Genomic DNA, 20,052 nt, shown 5'->3' with positions numbered 1-20,052 from the left:
GGCCTTTTAAAGATCTTGTCAAAGATGCCAAGAGCTTGGAATGGAGGCTCTTGTTTTATACACCCCAGTCACTATGTCCTTTCTGGAGTGCTAAACCTCAACACAGGGTTGTTAAATAGCCTGGTGATGAAACCATCAAGAGGGTGTTTCCCCAAGGAAGTCTGCAACTGTATTTGAAGAATCAGTTGCATTTGCCCAAAATGTGTTCAAACAAATTTCAAAGGAACAGGTAAAGTAAATTAAGATGAACTATCATATCCCAGCTTCTGAATTCCATAACAGAGGTTAGTCAATGATACAGGTTGTTATTTTGCTGCACAGTAACCAGGTTCAAATCCCTAAACTTCTGAATTTGCAGTAGCCTAACGGACAATGCCATAAAATAACACTCAAAAGCCACATATAACAAAAGTACTTTAATACATTTTGGAAATAACACACATTTGTCTTTACTGGAGATGGAAATCAGAAACAAATTAGGGCCCCTGCAATACAATAAGAACATAAGAACGGCCATACTGGGTCAGACCAAAGGTCCTTCCAGACCAGTATCCTATCTACCGACAGTGTCCAATGCCAGGTGCCCCAGAGGGAGCAAACCTAACAGGTAATCATCAAGTGATCTCTCTCCTGCCATCCATCTCCTCCCTCTGACAAACAGAGGCTAGGGACACCATTCCTTACCCATCCTAGCTAATAGCCATTAATGGACTTAACCTCCATGAATTTATCTAGTTCTCTTTTAAACCCTGTTATAGACCTAGCTTTCATAACCTCCTCAGGCAAGGAGTTCCACAGGTTGAATGTACGCTGTGTGAAGAAGTCATATGAAATGTACTGGCCTCATGGGACAATGGCAAGAACAGTTGTCTCTGAGGCAGTAAAAGCTAAGCATTGGACAAAACCACCGTTTTCTCCAATGCAAGTAGGTTCTAGGCTCTTAGTTTGGTAAGATTATTTTGTTCAGTTTCTTCGACTCATAAAATGCGTGAATTGAATATACATAAAATGCCTTGCGTATACTGAATCTGCATAGTTTGAAAAGCTGATGTAAACATGAGAAGGAGAAACACTCTAGCCATTCCCACATATTCTCGGATATATGTGTCATGTACTAATGGAAAAGGTCCAATGCTTTCCCTATGGTAAAAGAGACATCAAAGAACATTCCCAATAGCTAATAATTCACGCTTCCTTAGCAACTACAATCTGAGGATCTCAAAACACCTACCGCCAATGATTTCATCCCTGAAACACGGCTGTGGGATAGGAAAGTATTATCCCTCCTCATTTCACAGATGGAGAAACTCAGAAAAGTGACTTGCCTCAAGTCACAGAGCCAGGAATAGGCCTAATAATAATGATATCACCTAGCTAGCACATATACAGTGTTTTCCATCAGTAGAGCTCAAAACATTTGACAAAAGGGGTATTATCATCCCCACTGTGCAGATGGGGAAACTGAGGCACAGAGAGGTGAAGTGACATGCCCATGGTCATCCAGAAGACCAGTGGCAGAGCCAAAAATAGAATCCAGGTCTCCCAAATCCCAGTCCAGTGGTTCTTCTGTTAGCTCACTCTGCCACTAGTTCACACTCACCTAATTTTTCTGTCTCCTGAGACCATACGTTCCTCCCATCAATAGAAGATATTATGTCGATAGTTATGCATGGGACATGTATAAGAACTCCTATTATAATAAATTGCAGATTTGAAAAAAAATCAGGGTTCAGAATAAAAGAAGAATGAGCTTTGGGGGTCTGCAGCTCAATCAGTCTTACAATCTGAAAGGGATTTAAAATATACAGCATACAGATAGAGAAGCTGCCATCAAAACTGCTCCAGATGCGAAAGGCCTGGAGATGCAACTGCAACTATTAAATTGGAAGTTCCAAACATTTCGAGATGAATAGCAAAAGCCAACCCAGCACCACAACAACTGTGGGGCTGATCTTCAAAGGCACAAATGTCCCTTTGGTGCCACACTTCTGGAGGCTTTCAATAGGAACTGGGCAGCTAACTGCCTTTGAAAATCTCCCCCTGCACATGCTCATTTTCCTCTTTTCTATTTTGGAGCATCCAGTAAAAAACAGAATAGCAGCACTTGGCTTTTCAAACCTCTATTACTAAAAAACCAGAAACACAGCAGCATAGCATGGGTGGTTGCTAATTAAATAGAGAGGGCTACGCGTCTGTCTTGGCATTTCATGCCAGGCTTTGCAAACCACTGCAGCCACACTTTTGTAGTTCCATCATTAGCAGAACCCTCTGAAGCAAACTGTTGGCTTAACACTGAGCTGGAGAGGCTGCATTTTAATACGGACAAAAACAGGCCACAAAGCATTATTCCACCATCGCACAAAAAATAAACTAGCCCTTTCCTGCAGCATATCATAAATCCAGCATGAACTGTTCTGCTATAGGTAGAAGCCTGACTCCCCACAGCTGCCTGAAATCTTCTGCTACAGAAGGGCAGGAACAGCTGTTATAGCTATTGTTTGTCAACCATTCCCTATTTTGGATACAGACCTGGATACTCACCCAGTGTTTTATCAGTTGCCTCTCAAATAAAGAAAACAATATATGACTCATGACCAAGGCAATCTTAAGACTTTTTTTTTTTAAACTTCACATTCCTAAACGAAACATGGTAGTAGAAGTGCCAGCTATTCCAAACAGACCATCTTCAAATACCGGATCTATTAAACACATCAGAATCACTTCCAGTGAATGAATTTTCTTCCTTTATCATGACGTGCTGAGACTACCCAGGGCTGGCAGATGCACTCGTTTTACACTGGATACACACACCCAAATACCCATAAAATTAAAACAGTGACTCACGACCAGCACTTAAACAAAAAGGAGTCATATCACAAAGCATAGGCAGTAGGACTTCTAGTGTCACTATAAGCCCTGGAAAAACTTGGGTGACTCACAGGCAATTACTGCTTCCAAGAATAAGATGGGTGATGAGAGAAGAAAAACAATCACTGGAAAATTAAAAATGAAGGGGCTGATCCCACTAGACCTGTGTTTATCAAACTCTCACGGTTTCACATGCGGAGGGCAAGCAGACTCAGGGCTAACATTTGAGACACATTTACTTTGCTTTGCAGTATGTGGATGTTCTTAAAAATTATTCATTGGCTTTAAAGTAATGAAAAGTCCTCCCAATGACAGGTGTGTAACCAAATTCTCTTGGTTCAAACCACCAGCAGAAATGTATAAGGGATGCAAAAGACATTACATTAGAGTCAGAAAGGAGAGGATCCAACGTGAGGGAAGGTGTTCAAGGAAATCCATGCTACGTACAAGACTCAAAGCATCAGTCATACATGTCAACCTCTGAAAAAGGTCTATATTACATAGCTATGCAGCTCCAGAGGACTAAAAGTTGGACACTTCATATCTCAGCATTCCAGTGTCCTCCGATTACAGATAAAAGCTATGCATTGGGTGCTCCGGATCATTAATTTGTGTCATAGTTATGTCTCAAGGCTCCAATCGTCATCAAGCCTCCATTGTGCTAAGCACAGTACACATGAGGTCAGAGAACCCCTACCCCAAGGAACAATCTATATAGACAAGACGAAGTGCAGTAGAAAAGAAGGATTATTTATCCCCATTTTACAGACAGGAAATGGAAACACAGATTAAGAGGCTGTCTATGCCACAAGCCAAGGGGTGATTGTAGCCCAGGGAGGCATACTCATGCTAGCTTTAATCTAGCTAGCACAGGGAACTGGTGAAGACAACATGGTGGCACCAGTTGGGAACCAGATGACACACCTGCCAGGGACCATGGTTACCTTCTCTGGTTCCTCATCTGTGCTAAAGCCCATGCCACCACATCTTCATTACTATTATTACCTGCTAGCTAGATTAAAGCTAGCCCAATTATACCTAGATTAATTTGCAGGGTACACCTACCTTTAGTGACTAACCCAAGGTCACACAGAGTCTGAGACTGACCCTGGAAGTAAACCCAGATCTTGAACCCCACTCCAGTCCCTTAACCACAAGGCCAACCTTTCTCAATGCCAGCCAAAGAGGCCTCTCTAGTACGAGAGTTAAAGATCACTAAGGTCTACTCACAGTGCAGTTTTGGAGCAAATTTACCATTTTCAACTAGTTCTATCTGCTTGAAGTTGGAAATTCAAGCAATATTGAAAACAAAACATTTTTCATTTTATCAGAGTCCACTCCCTTGCCAAGAAAGAAATGTATTTACAGGGAGAGAACTACTGGCTTTTCAATAATTTTGCTCCTGGGTCTGTATCCTGCCAGGTTTCCAAGTGGAAAAAACTGAATTCATTCTTGCAAGGAAAGTGAGTAAAACAAAAGCATACACGTCTCTCATGGCCCCACTTTAGACTAATGACTACAAAGATGTTGGTTTTAAGAAGGACAGAACATCACACAAACCAGAACACCAGCAACGAGATCCCTCTCAGCTTAATTCGATTTAGTGTCTGCTTTAATGGTCTACCATGCTTTGAAGGAAAGGAACCTATCTTTCCCTTTTAGATCCACTGGCCTATGAACTGACTAATATTAGGTGCAATTCATACTGCCAGGCTAAAAAAAGGTGCCACATTCTTCAACTGGCAGAGATGAGTGACGAAGACACCATGCTACCGTGACCTGGGCATCTTCTCCATGCCTGTTTTGGGGAATAGTCAGTTTTCTAGCAGGCAGTATTGACTTCACATCCCCTCCCATTCTCATGGATGTGTTGTATACCTGGATGTTATCAGTGAGGTTCCATGTACTCTGTGGCACATTAGACCTCTGATGCAGCCACCTGGAAGGCAGGGAATGAATATAAAGCTGAGTTATACAATCAGCAAAGCTGATGCCTTTTATGCATTTTGACATGATGTTATTTCGCACAGCCCCCAACATTTCCACTATGGCTCACATTTTCCTACTGACAATGCAAAACTACACTGCAGAAGTCGTTGGGTGTGGAAGGAATATGACTGGAGGGTTCCTAGAGCTAAGAAAGGGGCAGTTGGAACCTTAGAGCAATAGGGGGCAAGGGGATGTATAGCCATTTGGAGTTGCAGGAGGAACATTTGCTGCACGCTTCTGAAAAAAATGATCAGTAGTGAAACACTTCATGTTGACCACTGAATGGTCATTCTCAGGTTTCAGAGTCAACACAACTGCAATCAGTGAGGCAATTTGCACCTCTCTTTAGGCCTGCAGACACTAGAATCATGGAATCATAGATCATTAGGGTTGGAAGGGACCTCAAGAGATCATCCAGTCCAACCCCCTGCTCAAAGCAGGACCAATCCCCAAACAGCCCCCTCAAGGTTATCACCCATTTTACAGCAATGGTGCTTTTGCACAGTTGGCAGCAATAACAGAAAGGAATCGAAGAGTCAAGGTGGGAGAGGTAATACACCTCTACCCCGATATAACGCAACCCGATATAACACAGGTTCACATATAGCATGGTAACCCTGGCAGTGGGGCTCGGGCAGTGCTTTAAAGGGAGACTGAAGTGTTCTCCGACTGTTTTTTGAACGTTAATCTCCCTGGTCACTCGATTATAGACCTAAAAGTCGCAATATTACAACAACAAAAACTCCAAAAGCAGACTCCAATGAGAGACTGCTGAACTGAAATTAATTTGAAAAATGGACACCATTAAATTAGGCTTGAATAAAGACAGAGTGGATTGGTCATTACACAAAATAAAACTATTTCCCCATGTTTATTCCCACCCCCTCACACACACACACACTGTTCCTCACACCTTCTTGTCAACTGCTGCAAATGGACCATTTTGATTACCACTACAAAAAGTTTCTCTCTCTCCTGCTGGTAATAGCTCACCTAAACCAATCACTCTCGTTAGAATCCGTATGGTAACACCCATTGTTTCATGTTCTGGGTGTGTATGTATATATCTTCCTACTGTATTTTCCACTGCATGTAGCGCATGAAAGCTTATGCTCAAATAAATTTGTTAGTCTCTAAGGTGCCACAAGTACTCTTGTTCTTTCTCCCCTACCTTGACCCTCTAATACCCTGGGAGCAACATGGCTACAACATTGCAAACAGAAGGACTCAGGTGATTTTACCCTGTGTCTTAAAAACCTGCCTTGAACAATTTTTTCATGATCCATTGAAAAATGACTGAGTCCTCTTTACTGTAGTAGTCAAACACTGGTAGAGTTCTGCTGTGGCTGTAATATGGGTGCTAACATTCCTACAGAAGATGCACTCTAGGAGCAACTGTTTCAGACTTTGCATATTCAGAAAGACAAACACTATACTGGTTTCTGTTCGATTTAAATTTTTAAGGTCAGCTTCAAAAGGCTAGAATCAGTCATCGTCTCAATGAAAGCCTTGATTATGGAGCACAATTTGGCAGCAATCTCCAGAGCTGCAGAATCCACTAGGCCCAGCTCATTAGCATAACTAAGAAATCTGCTTAATGTCAACTTGTGTGAGTGAATTGTAGTGAGGTACTGTGAAAGGTGAAATAGCCACAAGTGTGAGAACATTTATAGTCAATGGAGATAAATGTAGCACATTGGGAGAGGTTTTCTAAAGTACCTAACGGATTTAGGATCACATCTCTGCCTTAAATGGGACTTCTGCTCCTAACTGCCTTAGGTGCCTTCTAAAATCCCACCCAGCTCGAGTATCTCATGGGATTAGTCTTGGATTATTCCAGTAAACAAAATGTAAGTAATGTTAATAACCCTCCTGCCCCTCAAATGGTTGGAAGGCTTAAACATATGCTTCCAGTTTGTCTACCATCAAGCAGCAGTAGGTACCTGCAAACATCTGGTGCATAGGATCCAACACCTACCTGAGACAACTGATTGACATTTCCCCTCATGTAAACCTGTTTTAATGTTTGATACTGGTGAGAAGTGCCAATCTCAGAGCCCTGGATTGCACTGCCATTTCTGCAGAACAGGTATGGTACATTAGCAGTGGTACATGCTTCTCCACCCATTCAACAGTGCACCTGAAAAGGTGACTTGCAAAAGGGAACACAGCATTAGGGTTATGCTCTTTTTAGCTTCTGTTGATGTAGAAAGGCAATTTGGGGTTTGTTCAATTCTGCTCACTCGCTACAATCAGTGACCAACTCCTTAAAAAAAGAAGTACCAAAAGTGCATTCCAGCACTAAGTGATAGTAACAGAAGTATTAAAACACTCAAATAAATGCTGTAACAGTGCTCTGCAATGTTTCAGCATGATTCAAGCCCTGGTTACATTAGACATTCACCCCTTCTCTAGCTAGAAGACACTTATGATTGGTGCATCTGAAGAAGTGGGTATTCACCCACGAAAGCTCATGCTCCAAAACGTCTGTTAGTCTATAAGGTGCCACAGGATTCTTTGCTGCTTTTATGATTGGAGAGTTAGCACAATGACGACATCATGAGGACCCAGGCCCCAATAAACCACATTTATTTCTTGGAACAAATGGTTGTGCAGTGTCTAGCCTAGTCTTCATAATCGTGTTCTTAACTAGAGTTAAATTAGTTAACAAATAACTCAAGTTAAAGCAGGAGCATAAACTCTAGTCTAGACTCTAAGACTTTCTTTCTAGAGTGAGAGCTAAGCAATGGAGAGGGGAAGGAATTTTCAGTCAGACCGCTTAGAAGTTTTACTTTTTTTTTCTAATGCCAATGACGCAACCTTGCTCCTTCAGCTCAGGCATTAAGAGCTCACAGTAGTCACTCCAAGACCTTGCAAAAGTACTCCACGCAAAATTAGGGAAACTAGACATTCCTGAGCTTCAAAATACCTTCCAGGCCTCCTTCACAAGTACATCATAAATATCGGCAAAAGGGCACAAACCCAATTTAAAACCAATCCTGTGCCAGTTACCTTTAACCCTGAGCACTAGGGGCCAGAGGATAGCTTAGGCTATGCAGCCCATTCCACTTTCACCTTTCTGCCAAAATCACCAGTTAGAAGCAAATGCGAAGTGGATACCCACCTACTAGCATCAGATTCACCAACTCACTGAACAACAGTGAGAAGCCAATGATTTCCACAGAGGTTCTTTCCAGAACTACTAGGAATGTGCTGAATACAAAGGAGAGAACAGTTACATAAGGAGCAGCAAACCACAGACCGACAGGAGGAAATTCTTTCAGTCCACCCCACAAACGCAGGCAGATATCCAAGACAGTGTAAGAGGCCCAACTGGGATGTTTCCCAGTGTAAAGGGTACGAACTCCCCTGGAAACTGGAGTCAAGCTGGAAACTTGGCTGGGAAGAAGCGACTCCACCAGCCGCTTCTTATCGTAAAGCATGGGTGAGCAGATGCCCTAAATCTTTCCTTTCTCCTACACCTGACAACATATTTATGCCTCTGACGTCCCTCACCTCAACTAACAGGACCCCCATGCCATTGTGCTCTACCTTACAGGCCACTGCTAGAGTCTCCTTCCCCTCTTTGGGAACCCTCACCAATTCCCCTTACCTCTCATGTTCAAGACCCTCCATAACTTTCTTCCATCTCTGCTCCGACTCCCCCATTACTCCCCCTTACCTATTCCCTTTGCATCCTTCTATAATCTTCTTTCATTCTGCCCCTGTTATCTCCAACAGGCTCTCCTGTTGCCCAACAACCACCCTCTGTTCATCCTTAAGAACATCTCTCCCTTGCAGCCTTTCAGCAACAATTGAACACCCACCTCCCTCCCCTCCCAAAAAAACAACAAAGGGGAAATCTGCACCATTGTGAACTCGCACCTTCCTCTGGCCAGCAGGTACAATATGCATCTAAACCGTTCTGGTGGAGCAGTGACTGTTCCAAGATCATAGATTGCAAGGCCAGCAGGGACCATTGTGATCATCTCATCTGAGCTACTGTATAACACAGGCCAGAGAACTGCCCCAAAATAATTCCCAGAGTAGATCTTTCAGAAAAACTTCCAAATTTGATTTTAAAATTGCCAGTGATGGAGAATCCGCCATGACCCTTGGTAAATTGTCCCAGTGGTTAATTACACTCCGTTAAAAATGTACAATTTATTTCCAGTCTGAACTTGAGTCACTTCAGCTTCCAGCCACTGGATTGCAATATACAATATCTGTCCTCCATGTAGGTACTGTACATACAGAGTATAATCAAGTCACCCCTTAATTCTCCCTTTATGTTCCAGAAGCACCAGCACTTACTAAATAAAACAGTAGAAGTAGAAATGGCGGTCCACTGAAGAATGAAGGGTGGACTACAGATACACAGCAAGCAGCCTAGAATAAGAATATAGACAGACACAACAACTAGCTAGTCTGTGGGAAGCACCACTGAGAGAGAGAGGTTCAGAAGAGACATTATGTTTGCCAAACTAGTTCACCCCACTGGGATCACATCTCTGGCACTGGCCAAATCTCAAAGCTGATGTGTGTTGGACATTAGCCATGCCATAGAGTAACATATGTATTGTTTGATGCACAAACACTATAGATTTTTCCCACTTTCATTTTTCTTCCCATCACAACCTCTGCCTTTATCCTCCATCTCCCACAGAATGCCTCAAAGGAGACTCCAGCCAGGGAGAACAGACTTGATACCCCCTGGCTGCTGTCTGGCTCAACACCCATTCCTGACCAGCTGTTAAAGATATCAGTAAGAGAACAATTCCTGGTTCCCTTGCCTTTAGAGACTACTGATGATCTGGTGCTACTTCCCTTTGTTACAGAAGCGCTCTCTTTACTAACACTTGCCACTTTCCACACACTAGGACTTTCATGAAAGAGCACAACAGATGAGGGGAGGGATAGCTCAGTGGTTTGAGCATTGGCCTGCTAAACCCCCAGTTGTGAGCTCAATCCTTGAGGGGGCCATTTGGGGAACTGGGGTAAAAATCTGGGGACTGGCCCTGCTTTGAGCAGGGGGTTGGACTAGATGACCTCCTGAGGTCCCTTCCAAACCTAATATTCTATGATTCTATGATGTTCTTTTTATTTAATAATCAGAGACAGCACTGGCAGAGAAGGTAAGATCTCAGTTATTACATTTAGTGACATTAGCTTGTTGCAATGACTATAATCTGCTTCCACCTTGACCATACAAACTTGTCTGCCCAGATGATGGTAACTGAAGACTGGCAATTGGGTGAATCTACCTACTTATTTAGTTCTAATTGACTAGCCCAAGGTAATTAGCACTATGGAACATCATGTCACCTTTCCCAATAGCCTGCAAGTAAAATAGCTCATAAGGAGAATCATTTCAAATGCACAATGGAGTCAACTTCACAGTTATCAATTTATAGCTCCTAATCTGAACCATGTCCCGTCAAAATTTCTGTGCTGTGCAGGTGTATGACTCGGGTCTGGCCAGAACTGCTTTTAACCACATGGGATCAATGTAGATCAGTGATCCCCAGATTTGTTCCGCCGCTTGTGCAGGGAAAGCCCCTGGCAGGCCGGGCCAGTTTGTTTACCTGCCGCATCCACAGATTTGGCCAATCGCAGGTCCCAGTGGCCGCAGTTCACTGTTCCAGGCCAATGAAGCTGCTGGAAGTGGCGGCCAGCATGTCCCTCGGCCTGCGTCACTTCCAGCAGCTCCCATTGGCCTGGAGCAGCGAACCGCAGCCACTTGGAGCCGCGATCGGCAGAACCTGTGGACGCGGCAGGTAAACAACCTGGCTCGGCCCGCCAGGGGCTTTCCCTGCACAAGTGGCGGAACAAGTTTGGGAACCTCTGATGTAGACGAATCTCAGAGAGGCACTGGCTTTTCCTCACATAAAACTAAAGAAGAATAGAGATTCTGAGGCCACAAACTAGATGATCTAATTTGGTTTACACAAAGCTGATTGCCATCTAGATTTTCACTCTTGAGAGCAAGAATAGAAATTTGAGAGGGGCATGTACATGAAAACACAAAAATATTTCAAGAAACTGATGGTCCATTTATGACATACATTCTCCAGCTGCGGCCAACCTTTCCCCTCAGTCACTGTGCAACAAATGGCTACCATTATAGAGTCGAACAAGCTGGGACTCTCAGTACACAGAAGAACTGAAACCATTGCCAGGAAATTACTCTAAGAGAAGGGATCTAGTTTTGTTAGTTTCTTCCCTTTTGTTCTGTATAATTGATGGTTAGAATCCAAATTTTAATTGTTTCCTGTTTGTTCAGCTGTTTTGATCCTATTAAATCTTTCCAGGTCTCCAAAAAGTCACATGCATCTGCTCCCTGTATGATAAACTGAAGTCCAAAGGACTGCCAGGTGCATGAGAAATCTGGGTAGCACTGTACTCCTGAGCACAAGGATCTACTTGGAACACCAAGGGGGCAGACAGGAGAGGGATAATAAGGCAAAAGATGTGACAAGAATGGATGGGAAAGGCAACAGCAGCGGAGGCACAATAGTGGCTCAAATTGAAAACACTATCTTTACTATTTTGTAAGGAAGTTTTGTTATGAATGTTAAATGGTTACCCAGCAAATGTGCTATTGAAAACTGTTACATCAGGCTATAGTGCTACAAACCAATTTGTGTCCCCATGCTAGAACACGATTAACTCTTTGATAACTTGGGAGCTGAATTTCCTCTGCTTCAAGGCAGATGGACTAGGAAATATTGGTGAGAGAAGATTAAGTAGGAGTTGCATTTCCATTGTAAGACTAAGGAGAAACGTGTTGGTAACTAGGGGTGACCAGATGGCAAGTGGAAAAATCGGGACACTTTTTTTTTTGGGGGGGTGGGGAGGGGGTAGAGGGAGAGGGGAATAGTTGCATATATAAGACAAAGCCTCTAATATTGGGGCAGTTCCAATAATATCAGGACCTCTGGTCACCCTATCGGTAACAAAGCAGCACAATTTAAAAACATATACATAAAATGGTATCTGGACTACGGATCCAAACTCTAAGGAACTTACTGCCTGATCTTGTCATTCCTGGGTCCAAACCTTGGTCCTGCAGGTCCTCTCCTGCCAGCATAGAACAGATAGAGTGATCATGAATCCAATGCACACAGGAAAGCCTGTCTGACCCAAATGGTTGGATCTTTCACAGGGTTCAGAAAGAGGTGACATTTCAAATTAGGTCAAAGCACATGCAACAGGAAATGATCCTCCATCAGCAAGGAACTGAACCAGATCCCAACCAGAGGGCCTCTTCCACCCTAACTGCTGGGCTGCCCAAATTTTGTTTGCTTAATCTTAATTTACATTCATGGCTAGTGCTCCCCCGATCTCACAGCTGCTGAATCAATCAGAAACAGATGGCAATGTTTCATACCAATCACTTCTACCCGTTAGTAAGAAGGAGCTGCCTTATATTTTCAATTTCCCCAGTTCTGGTTTGAACAGCGACTTGGCCCATGATATATCATATCCCCCCCACTTACTACAACACCCACACAATACCCATATAGCTACTCACAAGAAAAAGTCCTCCTCCTCATCGGAATCTTCTTCTAAAAGGTTTCTCTGCAAACACAGAAAAAAGGTTAGCAGCAATCAATTAGAAACCAGAGTTTCTCTCTCATATCCACCATCCCTCTCAAAACTGGCTGTACATGACTTTGGAACACATCAATGCTCCCTGTTAAATGACCAGAAGGGGTATTCTTTTCAGCCGCAACCCCACCTCTCAGGGGTGGAACTGGAAGTCTCTGCACCACTACCAGTAAACGAGACATTTGCCAGTTCAGTAAATTACAGAGAACAGCTACTAGGCCACTGGGTTAGCTCTCTTGTGGCCAGTTTTAATGGTGAAAATGAAGTCAGTTACAATGGATTTCTATCAATTCCTGTTTCTCTATGTAACACATGGTCCAAATTCACTTTAAAATAAGACCAAATAAAACTCATAGGTACCTCCAGTCCTTAAAGCAGTGTCATATACAGATTAAATCGCAATCAATTCCCAAAGGGCCCATCTGTAAAACATTACATTCAAACCACACTAACTACTAAAGTTTTTTGAAACCTTACACCTCATGTAATTACCGTATATACTCGTTCATAAGCTGAGGGTTTTTTTAGTAAAAAAGAGACGCACCAAAGAAGGGGGTCGGCTTATGAAGAGGGAGAGGTGGGACACTGCCCCTCCCCACAACAGAGGAAGCAAGGAGAGGCAGCAGAGCCAGAAGGGAAGAGGCCACTCTGCTCTCCCTCCAGCCTCCAAAGCAGCTCCAAGGCTGGCAGGCTGCGGCCACGCTGCCCAGTCTGCCAGAGCGGCTCCAGCCAGGCCAGAGGCATCCTCCCCAGATAAGGTGGGAAGGGATGGGATGGGCAGAGTGTGGGGGTCCCGAGCTAGAGGTGGGATCATGTGGGGGGTGGTCACAGGGATTACTCTCCTGACTCTCAGCTTCTCCCCCCGAAAAAATTTCCCCACCAGTTGCTGTCCCGCCCCGTTAGGGTAAGCAGCTGGTGCACCGGGACACTTTGTTTGCCCAGGTTTACCTCATTGCCTGCAGATGCTGGAGGTAAACAAACCATCTCGGCCCACCAGCGGCTTATCCTGATGACCCAGGAGCCAAAGTTTGCTGACCCCTGAGTTATAGGATCAGCTTATGAACAGGTTATAAAAATTTTTACCTATCTATCTGGGGGGTCAGCTTATAAACGAACCGGCTTATGATCAAGTATACACAGAATTTTGTTTTGTTCTACCCACACTGACGACCATATGCATTTGCATCTCAGAAAATGCTGTGTTTATTAAATAAACTGTCACCTGATGATATAAAGAATGGGAATGAGGATTAAAGTTAATGAATCCTCTCCCCCACCCCACCAGCAGAGAGGGTTTGGTTGTTAACAGAGAGGATGAACCTTTACAATTTTCACATTGGGGTTAAGTTTATTAGTGGATTTTATGACTAGAATGCTTTGCACTGAGTGACTAGTTCCTATAGTATCCCATACTGTGACTGCCACAAAGATGCATAGCGTGGACTTGAATTTGACATCTGGATTTTCCTCTTGATCAGCAACAGGGTCTTGGAGAGGGAAGTACATTTCTGGTACTGAGGTTATTTTCACACTCTCTTATGTTGCACAGTTACCGCAACACTCTCTAGTAATGCATTTTGGCCTCCATTACAAATCAGTGGATGATCCTCAGACTGACCTCCTAAGTCAATCTTGAAAAATCCTACTGTTCCGAAAGTTTATTTGACAGGTAAAATATCATTAGATTTTATCATCATCATAGTAAGGAGAGTCAAGTAGATTGGGCACCTGCACTGAGAAGTTTCATGACAATCTTGTAAGGTTACTTTAAACATAAGACATTGGCTTGGTTCTTCTTTTAAATAAATAAATATCTCCTTTAAGGGGCTGTTGGCATGCTTTATCTCCATAACAGATGCTCCAACTCTTCAGGTCGATATCCTTTTTCAGAATTAAAAAAATAGTTGAGAAGGAAAAACTTCTTTGGGGTTCTCTCTCCCGCACTGGACTCTCAGGTCTCACCCCATCCTCACAATGCTTAGAGACGCTGTTCCTCTTGTGTTTGGTTTTAAATGCCCATATTACAAGAGCTGAGGCCCATCTACACTACAGTTTAAACTGCATTTACTGAACCAGTTTAAACAGAGTCTAGAAATTGTGTTCCAGCCTACGTATGGACTTTTGTGGTGCAAAAGCACTTCCTCTTGCAGCCACGTTGTCAATCATCTCACTAGGAGCTATTATGAGCTGAGATAAGCAGTATTTGAGGCTAGAGCCTGGCTTCCAGGCTTGGTTTAAACTCTGTTTGACCCCCCTGCACTCTGGCTAAACAAATCATGTTCAAATCCACTTAATATGTAATAATGATTTAAACCAGTTCAGCACATATATTTCCAAGCCCAGCACAGAGGGGCCTTCGATACAGAAAGTAAATTTTACTGTGATATATAATACACAAAGTATAACTTTACAGGAACATTTAAAACATCATATTTGGGCATGAGTAATTGCAACACAGCCAGTACAAGGTTTGCCTAAGCAGTGTTTCTAAAATGCAGCCACCACGGTCGCATGCGGCCACCAGGGGTTTTTCTTGTGGCCACAGCCTCCTGGGCAGTGATGGGGGGGCAAAGAATTCACCCCCTCCCTGGAGTCATCAGTAGGAGTTGGGCCCTGCCCCCCTCTGAAGCCACAAACATCAGAGAAGCAGACAGCTAGAGTGAGTCCCCCCTTTCCCACAGGCCTCCAGCCGTGGGCTCACCATCCTGCCCCGCATCGCCCATAGCCCCCGCTGCCTTCCCCAACCCTCCATTGCCCCCGGTCCCCACTGCCTCTCTACCCACCTCTCCAATCAGAGCTTAATTTGTCCTCTGGCTTGCCAAGGCTGAGTAAGTTTGCTGTGACAGGTGATAGTAACACCCCTATAAATATCAGTTTTCACAGGGGCAGACTTAACTAGCTAGCAAGTTTTTGTTGTTTTTCGTTGTTGTTTTTAAAATAAAAGACCAGCAACCAAAAATACAAAAGAAACAACTACAAAAAGAAGAACTTGCAAAACACCTTATTTTGTTTCTATTCTGTTTAGGTCCAGTAAAGAGACAACTGTACATGATTTTTATTATTGAGTCTGCAAAAAAACCCTGTGTCACTTTTTACAGCCTAGATTAACTGAACAGAGAATGCACAAATTACAAGACTCATTTAAAAACAAAGCTATACCAGAGTCTCTTATCTTAAGGAACTATGCAATTAGGATGCTATAGATAAGAAAGCTGCTTCCCATGGCATATGTCATTAATTCCCAGCCTAGTTATTTCAGTTACCGTAGTGCTCATTTAGAATGTAAGTGCCCAAAATAAAAGAAATCTGAATGCAAATTACAAAAAAATTACACAAGAAAATATGCAAGTTGAGAATCCTGTAGTCTAGCAATTCCACTGCACACAGAGAAGTGTAATAAAAAGCACTGCTGAACACCCTGCCTTGAATTAGTCTAATGCTACACTTCATGGTGAGGGGTGCAAATACTGTAACTGCTGTATTGCAGCAGTGCCCTGCACAATCAAATAGTCCATGACTGGGACATTCTGATATTAAGCGCTTTTTTCCCCACTCTCCATCTGTAAAGCGCCACTCACACCTCTACCACTATGTAAGTAATAGATGCAGCTAATCTGTTTAAAAGTAAGAACCACTCTACAATCTTTGTTTCGTATTATTTATATCCAATATTTCCTCCAAATTAAGCAGTCCACACCAGGTGACCTGAAAATAAAAATAAATCAAGTTACTTCGCCAAGTGTACTGAATGTCCTCCACCTGCCAGAATAAGAGGAGGTATTCAGCATATCTAAAAATAATGTCACTTCATTAATTCCCTTTATATCCCGCCAGCCAGGTCCATGAAGCAGCGGAGCCCTAAAATATACCACTGTGTTACACCACAGTTACAAGAGAACCCTAATGGAACATGAAGCAGCCTTTGAGGGTGGGGAAGAAAATCAAATAAATCCCTTTTCTGTAGACTGGCATTTAAATCTTTGCTATGTCTCCTCGACACAAACACTGACACACACATCATTTACAAAACGGAAAATATTTAGCACGCACACACAGCAGTCTGTCCCAAGCTGCCTCCATGTCCCAATGGACTTGTGAAGTCACTGAGTGATGTATTCTATAGAATTAGGATTGAGAGGAGCTAGACAGAAGAATTCAATGGGTCCTCCCACCTTGCTTTTTGAAAAGGTGCCTTTTCAGCTAACACACTGACTGCTCCACTTAGGCTGTTGGTGGATTTCATTCATTTGCGGTCCACTTTAAATATGCCCTCCACTGTTTCAATGGCACTGAAGTCATTAGCAATGAAACTGTGTGGTTAAGCTCACTCAAAGATGGCTCTCGGGCCTCCAGGGACTGCAGAGTTAGCAAATACTCATCCCTCTTAATTAAGGTAAAACAAGGAGGGCTCAGTACAAAACACCAATAAATGCAAACAAAGCTACTGGCGGTCAGGCACTCACCCTTTCACTTTTCACTGAGCCGGTGACATCATCGTCATTTAGGTGACGCTTGAATTTTGGAGGCATGTTTTCTACTCACAAAAATGGTCTTGATCTTCCTGTACAAGGAGGTGGCAGAGAAATACACTGCCTAGAAGGGAGAGGGGAACAAACATCTGAGATCTAATTGTGCTGCATACAATTTTCTATTAGATCATGCAAAGAGTTAGTCACTCTCTCCCCTTCTCCAGTGCCCAGGAAAACAAGTTAGACAGAATCCACCTACAAATGCCATAGGCAAGAGAATGAAAAAAAATCAATGAACAACCACAGAAATGTTATGCTTTCATGGACCCCAAAACCCTTCTTAACGGAACAGATCATTAGTCTAATTTCTTAGGCCTTGATCCTGGAAACACTTAAAGGTACATGCTTATCTTTGAGCCTGTGACGGAGTGCCACATGTGAGTGTCTGTATGATCAGGGCCTTAGCCTTTAAACTCTATGGGGCAGGGACTGTGTTTTTCTACATCTTTGTACAGCACCTGGCAAATAGCTGGATGGCTTCAGAAAGTCCTTTGGTACAAAACCCAACAGAAACCAATTTTATTAAAAAAAACACAAGAGTAACTAAAACAGGAAAGAAAAGAGCTTTGGCCCAATAACTGAGAGGTCAAAGGTTCTGGATCCAACCAGCAGTAGTTCCTTGAGCCACCCAGTACCACCCTAAGCTGCTTTCCATCCCAAGAGGATAGAGTGTGACTTTGCTGGTTTGACCACCACCACATTCCCCTACCCGGGGAGTCAGTGGAGATTAAGAGTTAAACTCCCAGGGACCCTCCACCCTGGAGAGGGCATGTGGAAAACTGCACAGATACCAATAGGGCTGTGACAATACAACAAATGCAGGAAATTTAGCAAGCAGCCCAGCAAAATGAGCATTGTCTGCTCTCCTTAACACAACTTGTCATAGGGCAAGAGTAATTTAGTGATTCACAACCAGAAGGATGGGATTGCTAATGCAGGTAAACAATAACATTCCAGACACAGGAGCACAACAGGAACAAACTACGGATTCCAGGTGAAGTTACCCAGCCAGCTGTCAGGAACCAGTGAGTACACCGGTCATAGGCTGTGGGGGAGGGGAGGGGAGGGGAGGGGAGGGTGTCACCCAGCTGGCTGGGACAGAAGCAGGGACCACAACAGGCATAGGCTGGCTATCAGGGAAGCAAGGAATACCATGGCCCAGGCCAGGGGTTATCAAGGGAGTCATGTGACCATTATGAGAGGAGAAGCAAGTGCAATGGACACAGACTGGAGGAAGTTGTATGTTTGTAGAGACCCCTCAGTGCAAGGAAACTGCTTTCCCCCATGCTTCTCTTAAGGAAGCTTGCCCCTCCCCAGGTTAACCCCACCACCCCCATGTAAAATACGGAGCCTGGGAGCAGAGGAAGGAGCCGCTTCACACAGCAGACCCTAATCCACAGGTAGGCAACCTGCGGCAAGCGAGCTGATTTTCAGTGGCACTCATGCTGCCTGGGTCCTAGCCACCAGTCCGGGGGGCTCCACATTTTAATTTAATTTTAAATGAAGCTTCTTAAACATTTTAAAAACTTTATTTACTTTACATACAACAATAGTTTAGTTCTATATTGTAGACTTATCAAAAAAGACCTTCTAAAAGCGTTAAAATGTACGACTGGCACACAAAACCTTAAATCAGAGTGACTAAATGAAGACTCAGCACAGCACTTCTGAAAAGTTGCGGACCCCTGCCCTAATACCAGCTCCTGTGCAGCATGAACGTATGCAGCGCCACCAGACTACAGCAGAAAAGGAGAATAACTCTGCAGCCAAACCTAACTGGGGGGCCTGAAGCCCCTCCTCCACATAACCTCCTTCCTAAGCCTCCCACACACACACAGATCCCTCTCCTCAAGGCCCCCAAACCTGTCACCATCACAGAACCCCTCCCCAGGGTCCCCAAACCCTGTCCCCTATAGCCCCTCACCCACAGAACCCCCTAACCCTGTCTCACAGAACCCCTCCCCAGGGCCCCCAAACCTTGTCCCCCTTAACCCCACAGAACCCCTCCCCAGGGCCCCCAAACCTTGTCCCCCTTAACCCCCCACAGAACCCCTCCCCAAGGGCCCCCAAACCCTGTCCCCCATAGCCCCCCCACAGAACCCCTCCCCAAGGGCCCCCAAACCCTGTCCCCCATAGCCCCCCCACAGAACCCCTCCCCAAGGGCCCCCAAACCCTGTCCCCCATAGCCCCCTCCACAGAACCCCTCCCCAAGGGCCCCCAAACCCTGTCCCCCATAGCCCCCGCACAGAACCCCTCCCCAAGGGCCCCCAAACCCTGTCCCCCATAGCCCCCCCACAGAACCCCTCCCCAAGGGCCCCCAAACCCTGTCCCCCATAGCCCCCCCACAGAACCCCTCCCCAAGGGCCCCCAAACCTTGTCCCCTTAGCCCCCCCACAGAACCCCTCCCCAAGGGCCCCCGAACCCTGTCCCCCTTAGCCCCCCCCACAGAACCCCTCCCCAAGGGCCCCCAAACCCTGTCCCCCATAGCCCCCCCCACAGAACCCCTCCCCAAGGGCCCCCAAACCCTGTCCCCCATAGCCCCCCCACAGAACCCCTCCCCAAGGGCCCCCAAACCCTGTCCCACAGAACTTCTCCCGCTCCATGTAGCGGCCCCTCCGCTCGGGGGACGCGCTCCCCCGGCCCCGCTCACCGCTCCGGGCCGGCTGGGAAATGGCCGGGGATGCGCGGAGGAGCCGAGCAGCGAGTCAGCTGCTCTATCGAGCACTCGGCGCTTCCAGCAGAAACGGGGGCGAGCGCCGAGTCATCGATTCCCAGCGCGCTGAGTCCTACCGGCTTCCGTCGCCGCTGGCACTGGCGGGGGGAGAGTGCGAGTGCGGGGCACAGCCCGGGCTGGCTGGGGAGGGGATGGGGACGGAGTCCTGGGGCGGGAGAGGGTGGATGGGGAGAGGACGGGTTACTTCAATGAAATACACGTGTAAAAATTTACAAGCTTGAGGCCTTCTTAGCTTTTACCTTGTGGATCCATCAGTGCAGGCCAAAGAGAGGCCCCTGCCACCAGGAAGTCTTTCTTGCAAGATAATACGGCAGCTGAGTT

At 44.9% G+C, this 20,052-nt stretch overlaps 1 protein-coding gene across 2 annotated transcripts in view; it reads right to left on the bottom strand.

Annotated features, from left to right (window-relative positions):
* VAMP4 (vesicle associated membrane protein 4) overlaps positions 1–19,736 on the bottom strand; it is a 34,718-nt gene extending 14,982 nt beyond the window's left edge. For both annotated transcript variants that reach the window (XM_050963434.1, XM_050963433.1), the window contains exons 1-4: positions 19,648–19,736; positions 16,932–17,061; positions 12,392–12,438; positions 11,887–11,937 (exon numbers count right to left, since the gene is read on the bottom strand). In XM_050963434.1, the coding sequence (XP_050819391.1) occupies positions 11,887–11,937; positions 12,392–12,438; positions 16,932–16,997 (164 nt within the window). In that variant the 5' untranslated portion in view covers positions 16,998–17,061; positions 19,648–19,736. The remainder of the gene's footprint in view (positions 1–11,886; positions 11,938–12,391; positions 12,439–16,931; positions 17,062–19,647) is intronic.
* Positions 19,737–20,052: the final 316 nt, after the last annotated feature.

This window comes from Gopherus flavomarginatus, chromosome 7 (assembly GCF_025201925.1).
Source record: "Gopherus flavomarginatus isolate rGopFla2 chromosome 7, rGopFla2.mat.asm, whole genome shotgun sequence".
Taxonomy (NCBI): Eukaryota; Metazoa; Chordata; order Testudines; family Testudinidae; genus Gopherus; species Gopherus flavomarginatus.
This window is presented reverse-complemented; position numbering and strand designations above follow the sequence as displayed.